Source organism: Pipistrellus hanaki, assembly GCF_964339955.1.
Source record: "Pipistrellus hanaki genome assembly, chromosome: 10".
NCBI lineage: Eukaryota > Metazoa > Chordata > Mammalia > Chiroptera > Vespertilionidae > Pipistrellus > Pipistrellus hanaki.
Window position 1 is genome coordinate 6,617,048 of NC_140512.1, and position 12,454 is coordinate 6,629,501.

The 12,454-nt window shown below is 61.2% G+C and overlaps 2 protein-coding genes across 4 annotated transcripts; both read right to left on the reverse strand.

The window, feature by feature from the left end:
• Positions 1–893: 893 nt before the first annotated feature.
• Positions 894–8,109, reverse strand: HOXA6 (homeobox A6; the record flags this gene model as incomplete). Of its 3 annotated transcripts, none has more annotated exons than XM_084896404.1 (3): positions 7,531–8,109; positions 2,565–2,679; positions 894–1,153 (listed from the first exon to the last, which is right to left on the reverse strand). In XM_084896404.1, exons 1-3 carry the CDS (start codon positions 7,867–7,869, stop codon positions 894–896), a joined length of 714 nt encoding a protein of 237 aa, XP_084752530.1. In that variant the 5' UTR covers positions 7,870–8,109. The 3 variants fall into 3 exon arrangements, with proteins under 3 accessions (XP_084752530.1, XP_084752529.1, XP_084752531.1); XM_084896403.1 differs by having other exon boundaries at positions 2,565–2,826; positions 7,531–8,107; XM_084896405.1 differs by lacking the exon at positions 7,531–8,109 and having other exon boundaries at positions 2,565–3,224.
• A 2,173-nt stretch (positions 8,110–10,282) lies between these two features.
• On the reverse strand, positions 10,283–12,221 carry HOXA7 (homeobox A7). The gene is made up of 2 exons (XM_084896409.1): positions 11,692–12,221; positions 10,283–10,715 (listed from the first exon to the last, which is right to left on the reverse strand). Exons 1-2 carry the CDS (start codon positions 12,059–12,061, stop codon positions 10,399–10,401), a joined length of 687 nt encoding a protein of 228 aa, XP_084752535.1. The 5' UTR covers positions 12,062–12,221; the 3' UTR covers positions 10,283–10,398.
• Positions 12,222–12,454: the final 233 nt, after the last annotated feature.

Here is a 12,454-nt window from a genome sequence, read left to right on the forward strand (position 1 = left end):
GCCAGCCGGTGCCTCGTATCCCCGCAGTTGTTTTCCTGGTTCGGAGAGATGAAAGTAAACCACAGAGACAGCCGAAAGGCAAGGCAGGGTTTCCCCGCCGGAGGCCCTGCGTCGCAGGCGGCCCTGGCAGCCTGGAAACCATGATGCAGGCCGCTCCCACGGCCCCGGCCCCTCCTCCGGGCCCCACAGCGCGGTGGCACGGCCGGAGGCTGCATCCCCGGCCCGGAGCCTGCGGAGCCCGGCCGCTCCGGCTGCCCGGTCCCACCCGCGCTCGGCGGAGGCTGCTTCTCCTCCACGGACGGCGGCGCGGGCACAGAGGCTAGACTCTGGGGGGAGGAGGCCTTTGTTCCCGAAGCTTCTTCCTGTCGGGGGCGGCCCGGGAGGCCACCGCGGTGCCGGGCCCCAGGCTTTGGGCTCCCTCTTTGCCGTGGCCAGAGTCGATTTGGCGGTGCCCTCCGGGGACTTGGTGGCGAGGGACCGGGGCCAGAATGCCCAGACACCCAAAGAGGGTGGGTCCGGGGGTTCTTTCCTCTCCAGCAGCCCCGATCCCGTGCCAGAGGCGTGCAGAGGCGCTACCCACGAGCCAGGGGCGAACTGGGGGCGCGCCGGGATCCGAGCGGCGCGGGCAGCCTCGGGGAGCGGGTCTGTGCAGCCGCCCGCTCCGCCGCTGGCACTGGCTGTGTGTGTGTTGTTGTTTTTTATGTTGTTGCTTTTTTGTTTGTTTGTTTTTTTGTAAGAAATAAATGCTCAGGCGTTTGCAAAGCTCCGGGCTCCCCTGAAGCTGCGGAAGCCCCCCAGATGGCAGCAGGCAGGGAGAAAGGCTGGGGAGCGGGCGGAGGCGAGGAGCAGAGCCGAGGGAGGTCGCGCCGCTGGCCTGGTCCCCGCCCGGGCGCCTACTCGCCCGCTTTGGCCTCGGCCTCCTCCCCGCCGGGCTGCGTGGAATTGATGAGCTTGTTCTCCTTCTTCCACTTCATGCGGCGGTTCTGGAACCAGATCTTGATCTGGCGCTCGGTGAGGCAGAGCGCGTTGGCGATCTCGATGCGGCGGCGGCGGGTCAGGTAGCGGTTGAAGTGGAACTCCTTCTCCAGCTCCAGCGTCTGGTAGCGCGTGTAGGTCTGGCGGCCGCGGCGCCCGTGGCTCCCGTACACGGCACCTGCGGGCAGAGAGCCCCGCGCCTGAGCCCGGACCTGGGCAGCCCCGCACCCCAGCCCCTGGGCTGGAAACCGCCCGCCTGCACTCCAACCTCTGCCACTGTCTTGGGCCAAAAGCCTTCTGGTGGGAGAAGATTATTTCATCCCCAGCGAGATGTTTGCCACCTGAAATGACTTGGGTGGGAAGTTATTGGTTTTTTGTTTGTTTGTTTGTTTTTTGTTTTTTTAAAAACCCTGCTCAATCCAAAAAAAAAAAAAAATACAAGCAAAAGGATAGAACAGGCATTCCTAATTTGGGGTACCTCAGCCGTGTTCTGTGGGAGTGCAGTGTGTGGGGGGGGTGGGGGTGTGGAACCCTGTGAGGAGGGGGACCCCTGCACCCACACATGGGTGTCTGTGGCGGTGTTGCTGTGGCCAGGCACCCCAGGATGGCTGGTGAGCACTCAGTGTGCTTTTTGGGAAATTAAGAATGGTCAGCCTTCTCAGGTCTTTGCAAATCCCCCCAAATTGTATGGCCCCATCTGAGAAATGTAAAGCTTCCTTGAAAAAAAAAAAAACACAAAACAACAGTGGATGCTAAAGCAAAAGACTGTAAGTTTTAAAATTCGCATTAGGCACTGTCCTGCCCCAGGATTCCCTGTGGAGTTTTGGGGAACGAGGGGCAAAGGGACGGAGCGGTGGGCCATCTGGGGTTCCTGGAAATGGAGGCCTGGGATGGGCTATTTGTTCTGGTGCCAGAGGGGCCATGGGTGGGGGCTCCCTCCAGGCTGGGTGGCTGAGGTGCGGGCAGGGTCTTAGGAGGAGGCAGAAGTTGGCTGTAAGTGAGCAGTTGAGTAGAAGTGGGAGGAGGAGAGGGAGGAGAGAGAACACTGCAGCTGGGGATGTGGCCCTCCAAGGCTTTGGGGTAACCCTGGAAGAGGCTAACCGAGGGCCTCTTTCTAGGCGAGTGTCTGAAGGGCAGGAAGGAGAGGGGTGGCCAGGGATGGGTGCAGAAGGCCATCTGGGCTGGGGATCTGAGCAGGGTGCTACCAGGGCGAGTGTAGGCAGGAGCGCCCCCCCACCCAGCCTGGCTCTCTCTCTAGTTTGCCCCTGTCTTGGGGTTCACATAGCAATGACCCCCCCCCCACGCACACACACTCCTCTAGGGTGTCACCTTACATGGACACTAGTGTCCTGCCTTCACTCTGCCTCAGCTTGATTGCTCCATTGGGAATGGGTTTGTATTTTTTTTTTAATCTCTTTTTCTTAAAGCTAAAGAAACTTTTCCTTCCTTCCTTCCTTCCTTCCTTCCTTCCTTCCTTCCTTCCTTCCTTCCTTCCTTCCTTCCTTCCTTCCTCCCTCCCTGCCTCCCTCCCTGCCCCCTTCCCCCTCTCCCTCCGCTCTCTGGGGGGCGGGCTGCGGGGAAAGCCTTACCCGCACAGGAGTTCATCCGCTGCATCCAAGGGTACACAGGGCTCGTGTACTTCCGGTCGGCGCCTTCCTCATGGAGGGCTTTGCCGGGCACGCTGCTGCCGTCGGGTTTGTACTGCTGCTCGGGAGGACAGTGCAGGTAGTCCCCGGGGCCCCTCTGCTTGCCCCCGCCCGAGGGCGAGGCGCCACTGAGGTCCTTATCGGAATAGAAGCACGAGGCCCCGTACTCATAGGACGGCCGGCCGCAGGCCAGCACCGAGTTGGACTGTTGGTAGAAACAAGGTGAGGTGTACGTCTTGTCCGGGAGGCTGGACGCCCCGTACGAGGCCGGGAAGGGCCTCAGCGCGTCGTAGCCGGCCGGGTAGAGGGGCAGCTGGCCCAGGAAGGAGTCCTGGCCGCTGGGCAGGCTCCCGGGGAAAGTGGGATTCACAAAATAGGAACTCATTGGCGCGCCCCTCCGCAGGCCCGTGATTTGTTGTGTATTAGTACATCTGGCTATAACTATTAGTAGTCATCGAACTGGTTTGTTTCTGGATGGCCGAACGCCAAAAGCGACAGCAGCAAATCGCACCAGCTGACGCGGCGGCGGCCAATGGGAGGCGCGCCGGGCCGCTCCCCGGGGACCGCGGCGACCGCGGCAGCAAAGTTACAAACAGCCCGGCCCGCGCCCGCCCCGCAGATGGATGGGCCCGGCGGCCGCCCGCGCCCTGCCCATCGCCAGCGGCGGGCACGGCCCTCCGGCCGGGCAGGGGCGCCCAGGCCCCGCCAGGCCCCGCCGGGCCTGCTCTCTCCTCCTCCCCCTTCGCCTCGTTGGGTTTTGCTGGTTTTTCTCTCCAAACAGGAACCCTGACAGCCCGGCGCCCAGAGGGGCGGGGACGAGGGTGGCCCGGCTCCCCGGGGCCTGCCCTCCCGGCCGGGGTGGGTCTGCCCCTCCCCCCGCACCCCCCTACCCTGGGGTGCAGGTCCCCAGCTGGAGACGGGCTCTGAGAAACCAGGCCCGAGCTTTGAGCTCCGCACCCTGCGCCGAGGAATCACCGCCCCCCTTCTTTCCCCTTCTTTTCCCTTCCCCACGCCCAGCCGGGCCGGGCCTGCAGCCGCAGGGCGGGCGGCCCACCTGGAGCCCACCGGCCGGCCAAAGGCAGCCCCTCACCCGCCGCCCCTCCTCCGCACACAGCACGCCTTCTTAGAGTCCCCGACTCCCTCCCCTCTGAAGGCCAGCGATGCCTAGCCTCAGAGCACCCCCAAACCTGTGCGGCCTCGTCCGCCTTTGAACCCAGGAACCGAGAGGCCAGAAACCACTGTTCCCACCAGAAAGGGGCCTTCGGAGCAGTGGCCTTGAGACAGCTCTGCAGCCGCTCCCCCTCGCTCAGAGCCCAGGGAATCGCCTCCACCCTGACCGCTCAGAGCGGAGGCAGAGCCAGCAGTGAAGCTGTCCTCAGTCCAGAGGTTCGGGGGACCCAGGGCGCCTGGCCCGGCCGCTCTTAGGGGCAGCTCGCCTAGGCCCCAGGCTGCGGGGTAGTTGCTGTGCTTGGTGTCTGGGGCGCCACACTGTCCTGGGGTGTGCCCTCCTTCCTGGGGCCGGTCTGTGCCCTCCTTCCTGGGGCCGGTCTGCGCCCTCCTTCCTGGGGCCGGTCTGGGGCCTGCCCAGGACAGGCGCTCCAGATCGGGGACAAGCTGTCTGGGGAGCTCGGGGAAATGGTCTGGATTGCTTTCACGGCAGCCCCAGGCCTGGCCTTCTCCAAACAGGACCAGAAAAGCCTGTCCGGGCCGCGCTCCCTGGGCTAGGAGGTGTGCCCGGGAGAAAGCTGACTTTTACAACGCAGGGAGCAATCTCGTTTTGTAAAATGTGATTTTTTCCCCCAATGGCATTTTTACGACTGTATTTTGGGGGCTTGTAAAACCTCCTTGAATTAGCTTTAAAATCCTCAATTCTGTGGAGATTGAAGAAAGACTGTTTATATGATTTGGTTGCATTCCCAGGGGGTGATTATAAGCTCTGTAAACCTCTGGCAAATGCAGAGAAGGGGGTTCAGTACTTGGGGGTGGTGATGCCCCTTAGGAATCTGGAAACGATTTTCTTAATCCCTTCCTTGCTTTTTAATTTCCCCCTCCCCTTACTTCCCCCAAAGGGAAAAAAATAGGAAAAAAACACGAGGCTCAGGTTAGTTAGGTGCACAGAGCCTAGCGTGCACCCTGACAGCGGCTGTGCCCACCTCTGGGGGCTGTGCCCAGACACCCGCCTTCTGGTTGTGTGCCCCCAGTCAATCGAAGCTGGGAAAGTTTCTCCTTTGCATGGATAAATAAGGGCCTGGCAGGACAGGATAGAAATTTACGTCTCCCTCGCATGTCTTCAGGGAAAGGATTAAGTGGACGAAAATAAACACTCAAGAGTCAGGAATTTTTAAGGGAATTCTTTTTTAAAGCTATGTTCCAAGAAAATCATGTTTGAATTATTATTTCTTAAACAAGACCACCAGAGGACAATGATTTCAAGCAAGGCATTATGTAAGATTAAAAAAAAACCACAAAACAAAACACACCGTTTGGAGATGTTGATAAATGATTACATTTATAATTCTGCTTCGTTCCTCCAGGTCCTACACAATGCTAGTATTTACCACTCTTATTATTATTTGTTATGGTTTGACCTGGATTTTCAATCTAATAATGCTCCCAGCCAACAAGAGAATTTGATTTCTCAGCTAAGAGCCAAACCAAAACAAAACATGATATTTCCAGTTCCTATAGGCACTAAGAAGAAAAAATATATTAAACTAAAATCTCCACATATTAGCCAAGGCTGGCACATATCATGTTGGCAGCCGCCCAAAGATAGATATTTCTCCATATTTCTCCAACCAGTGACTGAATATATATATATATATATATATATATATATATATATATATATATAGAGAGAGAGAGAGAGAGAGAGAGAGAGAGAGAGAGAGAGATATTCAGGCAAGAATAGGAGCCCGGATGGTGGAGGGAGCCTTTACTGGGATGGTGAGAATGGCCACCAGGGCTCTCCTCTCGGTCAAAGCCACACAGAAAGTCCACTTACCTTTCAGCTGCTCTTCAAAGGGGACGGGATGGCGAGCAGGGCCCCACAATTTGCCCTTTCCCTGGGCTGCCCACTGAGCGCCTTGACCTCGGCCGGCCTGGAGGACGGCCTGCCCGTGTGGGGGGACCTTGAAGGCCACCACCCCCACCCTGATCTCTAGCCCAGGCCGGAGCCCACAGCACACAGGTGCGGCCTGTGCTTGTCAGGGGCGTTAGCCTGGCCCCCAAGCCCGCCTTCCTTGCCATCGCCAGTCCTCCTCGGGGTCAGCCAGGCGCGCAGGCCTCAGGCCACCAGTGGTCTCTGTGCTCTCAAAATCCCAAAGCGCCGAGCTCCCCAAACCATCGTGCGCCCCCGGGGCGCCTCAGGACGCGCAGTTTGGACAGAAGCAGCCATGGCGTGCCAGGCGGCCTGTGCAACCAGTCTCCATGGTGCTGGGGGGAGGGGACCCGAGTCTAGCCGGGCGTCCGGCTCCTGTCAGGTGGCCAGGACGGGGGAGGTTCCCGGCCAGTCAGGCCCTGGGAGACCGCCCCTTAATCCTCCCTCGCCCCCCTCTGCACGGCCCGCCTGGGGATCTCCGAGGGGCCCAGCACTGCTCCGCCGGGCTGCAGGCGCGGGGCGGCGGCGCGGTCCCGGCGGCGGCCACAGCGTGGCAGCAGCGAGCCGCCCGGCGGGCGCAATAAATAATGGCCCGGCAGCCGCAGCCAGGCCGCCCGGGCCCTGCCATGCAAATGCGCCGCTTTATCCTGCCGACTGCACCCCGAGTGCCCCCGCCGTGCCCGCGGGCGCCCCGGGCCTCCGCGGCCCTTCTCCGTTATCTAACGCGCACCAGGGTAGCCCCTTAAGATGGGAAAACACCAATAGCTACACCAAACACAAAAAGAACTCGAGCCAGAGCCTCAGGGCGGTCTCTGGTTGCTGCCCCGGGAAGCTCCCGGGGCAAATCCGGCCAAAAGGCACCCGGACCAAACCGCGATCGGGTCTGTGCACCCGCGCGACGCACGGCGAACCCCGCGGCGCCCTCCGCGCTCCACCCGGGAGGCTCCCAGCGCCCTCCCCGCTCCCCCAAGGTGGGCCCGCGATCGCCGGCCCGGCGGCGCCCAGGTCCGGGGCGTGGGGGTCCCCCTATCGCCCAGACTCGGTTTGCGCCCTCCTTTCAACCACAGCTGAGGGGCCCCTGCCCCACGCAATCACATCACTCCGCCGAAACTTCCCGCCAAGCAGCACCCAGACATTAACCCCGTCCTCTCCTCCAGCACAGCCCGCGCCTCTCCCTCTCCCCGCGCTCCTGGCACCTCCTCTCCCATCGGAACCGCGTGGAGGGAAGCCGTCCGCCAGCGAGGACTCGGCCGCATTAGTGAGTCGTTTGCTCATCCTCCTCTACCCCCTCCTTCCACCTTTCCCCCCACAAACCAAACCCCGGGAGCAGAAGGTGCTGTGCTGATCTAGGACGCCCGTCCGCAGGGGCACCTGGCCTCATCGCTCCCACCTCTCCAGGTCGGGAACTGGCCCCAGGCGTTGGGGCATCAACCGAACCAATTGGGTCATGAATGAAAAAAAAAAAATGGAAAAACACACACACACACACACACACAAACAAACAAACCCGAGAAGGGGGGTGGGGGAGCGCAGGGTGCAGGGCCACCTCCTCTGGGGCTGGGCCAGGTCGCTGGGGCAGGGAGGGAGCTGGTGCCAGGGCGCGGTGCCACGGGCGAAAGGCGGGCATCCGCTGCCACCGGGAGCCAGGGATGTGTGTGTGTGTGTGTGTGTGTGTGTGTGTGTGTGTGTGTGGTGAGGGTGGGTGACGGGGGTATGCCCATCTCCATAGCCAGCCTGTGTGCCCTCGCCCCGCCGCCCGCGCTGGCTGCCATCTCACCACCTTCGCTCCTGTCTCCCCACAGGTCTCACCTTCAGATGGCGGCTCCCAGAAGCTCCTGCCCCCTGCCAGCTGTGGCCGGGGCGGCCCGGGGAGCCGGATCGCCCTCCTGCCCGGGGCCGGCGGACGCGGGAAGTGAGCCGGGCTGGAGCCGCGGAGGCCGCGGCGGCGCCGGGAGCGGGGCGCACCGCACCGGCGGCGGGGAGGGCCGGCCCGGGGCCTCGCCTGGCTCGCCATCGCCGGACAAAGCCAGCCCAGCCGGCTGCAGGCAGAGCTCCGAAGCAGGCAGGACGGAGCGGAGCGCAAGAATGCAGCTCTATTCTCGCAAGGGAAATTATAAAAAAGTTCATGTTCACGGTTCCCATCCACATGACCGACGACGGCCAATGGAAGGGCCGAACAACTCATAAAGTTGTATTGCAAAGTTGTAAATTTTCATAAACAACAACGGATTTATGACCCTTTCCCCATCTCTGAGAGGAGGCAGCTCTTCCACCGGCGCCATCTTACCGCCGAAGCCGCCCCGACTGGGGGCCGCAGGGTTTGCAGACCCGGTTAGCCGGGTTTATTCAGAAGCAGGAAGAGGGGGCCCAGCCCCGAGCCTGGGGTCAGGTCCTCGCCCACCCCCACGCCCCCCACCCGCGGCTCACTGCTCCCTGCGGCCCCCACCGCCCCTCCCCAGCTCCTCATCCTCTCCACACCCAGGCGCCCCCGCACCCAGGCGCCCCGCCCAGGCTTGCGGGTCTGCGGGCCCTGCCCCTGCCCCTGCCCCTGCCCCCTCGCAGCCGCACTGCGGGGCCTGAGCAGCCCTCGCTTAGCCCGAATGCGGGTGGGGGACGGCAGAGGCCCGGAATCCCCCTCCCAGCCCAGGTTCAGGCCCATGGAGAATTCTCGGATCGGTCGCAGGGTGATACCCCTTTGCAAGCCCACCCCGCAGCCTTAGAGGCAAGGGCGGGTTTTGGATTTTGGATTTTGGCTTCGCTCTTGGAATTTATGAGGGTTTTTAGGAAGGCTCATAGAATAGAATGTACCTACAGAAGATTCCGTTTTCAAGGCGTCTGGAAGGTGTTTGTGGGCACACCCACAAGCCAGACAAAAATGTTCCCCCAGAGAAATTCACATATGCAATCCGGGGCACACAGCAACGCACCCACTCAGTTACGGACACAGAAATACACGCAATTATTCACACACAGAAACACGCTCACTCAGTTACAGATACATAAACACATACAATTGTGGACATAAAATACACACAGACAGACACATAAATACATACAATTGTGGACATAAAATACAGACAGACACAGAAATACATACAATTGTGGACATAAAATACACACACACAGACACATAAATACATACAATTGTGGACATAAAATACAGACAGACACAGAAATACATACAATTGTGGACATAAAATACACACAGGAGACACAGAAATACATACAATTGTGGACATAAAAATACACACAGGCAGACACAGAAATACATACAATTGTGGACATAAAAATACACACAGAGACACGCAGAAATACATATACAAAAAAGCTACACACATACCCACACAAACCCACACAAAAAGGAACTCGTCACGCGTACACACTGATTCAGGGACACCCACCCTGGACCCTGTTTGTCCTTCCACTTCTGCTTCCCTTTGAGCACGCACAGAGCCAGGGCTTGCTCTCTGGCCGGAATGACCCTCCTCCCCAGCCTCCCTCCCCAGACAGAGCAGTCCACACGTCTTTGTCATCAGGCATCTTTATTTTGCTGTTACATAAAACACGGTTAGCTGGGCAAGACGGAGGAAAGCATACCTTCCTGTTCCTGGAACCCGAGGCTCGAGAGGGAGGAGGGGGACACAGGACAACACGGGGGTGAAGGGCACCGGCTCTCCCCACCTGCTATGGATTAGCTCGAGACAACACGCCATGCTACAAGGTCACCCCGTGAACACATTCTTCCCAAGGCAAGACATCGCCTTACACATGAGCTCCAAGACCATAGAAATGACAACGAAACAATCTTGTTCAAATATACATTATTTGCTATTGTAGGCAGTCAGGGTGTACATGGTCCACACCGCGGGCAGTAGGACACAGGGGCGGGGAGGCTGGGAGCATCTCTGCAGCCCTAAGCAGCAGCTCACTCAGAAACCTGCAGCCAGCTCAGGAATGCTCCCCTCCGGAAGTGGCGGGTGAGGGGCCTGAACTTGGAATATCCAGGCCAGAAGAGAGGGATTCTAGGTTGCAGCACTTAAGAATGCTTTGGAATAAATATATTATTTTTCGATTTAAATAGAAGCCAATGCCCTGGTCCCTGACCCCAGCACCTTCTCCGCACAGCCTCAGGGACCCCAGAGGCTGCTAGCCACAAGCAGCGGGGGGGCCTGGCCTGGGAGGGCCGGCATAGGTAGCAGGCGAGCCAGGGAGCACAACATAGGTAGTTTGGGACAATAGGTAGTATTGAGAGTCAGGTCCTTGGCCTAGAGGGAGGTGCTGGGTGTCTGCCAGTGTGGGGACACTCCGGGCTTCCTGGGAGTGGAGGTCCGCTGGGCTGGGCCCATAGGTAGTTTGGGATGCCTCTCTCTGAGGCCTGTGCTAGGTAGTATTTCAGCCATGCCGGCGCAGAGCCAGCTGGCCTAGGGATGGGGGTGGGGGTGTCTGCTGGGGGGCCTCTGAGGCAGAGGGGAACCCCCCAAAGGGACCCAGTCTAGGCAGCTGCTGTCCAAACAAGTTGGGAATTGGAGTGGATAATGGGGTAGGTGGGGGACTGGGTGGGTTTTTTTTTTTTTTTTACATTTTCTTTTTATTTTTCAACTTTTGTAAATAAAACCAACGAGTCTCTAAAGAAGCTTTCCGGACTGTCTGGTGCAGCCCAGGGCCCTGCTGGGCCCCTCACTCCTCCTCTTCATCCTCCTCTTCCTCCTCCTCCTCCTCTTCGGCCTTGTCCGCCGCGGCGGCCGTGGCTGCTGCCTCGGGCACGGGCCCCTCGGGGGCCGCCGCCGCCGCCGGCCCCTCGTCCTTGTGCTCCTTCTTCCACTTCATGCGGCGGTTCTGGAACCAGATCTTGATCTGGCGCTCGGTGAGGCAGAGCGCGTGGGCGATCTCGATGCGGCGGCGGCGGGTCAGGTAGCGGTTGAAGTGGAACTCCTTCTCCAGCTCCAGCGTCTGGTAGCGCGTGTAGGTCTGGCGGCCCCGCTTCCTGTCAGGCCCTGCAGGCAGGCACACGGACACACGGACACGCGGACAGACAAGCGGAGGGGACCACAGTCAGGACAGTGCGTTCATCGGGCCCAGGGCCGGCTCCCCTCCGCCCTGCGCCCCGCTCGGAGCTGGGGGAGGGGCCCCCCACCGCCCTGCCAGACGCCAGGCAGCTCCCCGAGGAGGGAAGGCGCAGGGTCCCAACTTTACAGCCGCGCTTTCCAGCCGGCTAGGCTTCCACAATGTCCCGCTCCCCCTGACAAAGGGAAATTGTAAATATAGAGTGCGGGCAAGGGGGAGACGCCCCGCTTTGGCCATTCAAAGACCAGCGGGCCGCTTCCCCGGCTGGCTGGCTGGCTGGCCAGGCCGGTAGGCGACCCCGGGCAGCCCACCCTCCAGGGGCCCCCTTCGTCCCCAGCAGCCCGCGCCCCCATCCCGGGACCTTCCTAGGTCACTCCGACCCTCCGTCCCTGCTCCAGCCTCCAGCCCAGCCTTACACGGGCCCCGGGCGCGGGGGCTGGTGCGGGGCCCTGGAGGGTGAGGCTCCCCCAGGTTTTGAGAAAGAAAAACCAGGCTAAAAGGAAGAGGCGGAGGGAGGGAGGGAGAGAGAGAAGGGCAAGGGAGGGAGAAAGAGAGAGAGAGGACAGCGCACAAACAAACTTCACGTTAAAATTCCGAGGCAAAGGGAGTTAAATAAATTTACGAGGATTGAACCCATTAATCGGGCCATAAAAAGTTTTATGAGCCTCATTTACATACAATGCTGCGGGTTCTCCACGCTATGGCGCCTCGACTCTAATTAAAACCAGAAAGGCTGCGCCGCCAGCAGTCAGGGGGCCTCCGCCCGCCCGCAGCCGCCAGCCCCGGGCCCCGATCGCCCCGGCCCCGCGCCCCCAGCTCCCGGCTGCCAGCCCCGATCGCCCCGGTCCCGCGCCCCCGGTTCCCGGCTCCCAGCCCCGATCGCCCCCGGCCCCGGCCCCGGCTCACCTGAGGACCGCATCCACGGGTAGATGCGGAGACTGGCCTCGGCCGCGCCGTCGTCCGGCTTGTCGCAGGCGCCTTTGGCGAGGTCGCCGCCGCAGAGCGCGGGGAGGCCCTGGTCGAAGGGGGCGCAGGGCAGGTTGCCGTAGGCGTCGGCGCCCAGGCCGTAGCCGGCCGCGAAGGGGCCCTGGTACAGGGGGCCGCCCACGTTGTACACGCCGGGCACCCCGGCCGCGAAGCCGCCCGCGCCCGCGCCGTAGCCGCTGCGCTGCGAGCTGGGCGCGAAGGAGCAGGACGTGGGCTCGGCATTTTGGAAGAGAGACGCCCCCGCCGTGTATTTGCTAAAGAGCGCGTTCACATAGTACGAGGAACTCATAATTTTGACCTGTGATTTGTTGTCCGGCAGCTTTCGGTGTCGGTTTTACGAGGTAGCGTGATATATGATAACATTACACCCCCAGATTTACACCAAACCCCATTTTCTCCGGGACGGAGCGCGCCGCGGCACGTGACCGCCCACATGACCGCCTCCGCCAATCTGGGCCGCGCTCACAGGTGGGCCGCTCGGCGGGGCCGGCGCCGGCTGGAGGGGAGCGGGCTCCGGCGGGCGGCCGGCCGGCGCGCCCCGCGGGGAGGGGACCCCGGGCTCCGGGGGCCCCCCCGACCGCCGCCAGCCCGGGCACCCGGCCTGCAGGGGCTGCGCGGGGCCTACAGGGCGCGATCGAACCCTGGACCGAGCCTGCGGGTCCTTCTCTGCCCACCGACCCCG

Excerpts from the sequence above, each read along its gene's own strand:
- HOXA7 (XM_084896409.1), bottom strand. The coding sequence starts at position 12,061 with ATGAGTTCCTCGTACTATGTGAACGCGCTCTTTAGCAAATACACGGCG. Across the intron at positions 10,716-11,691 it reads CCCGTGGATGCGGTCCTCAG|GGCCTGACAGGAAGCGGGGC; the intron begins GTGAGCCGGGGC and ends GCCTGCCTGCAG.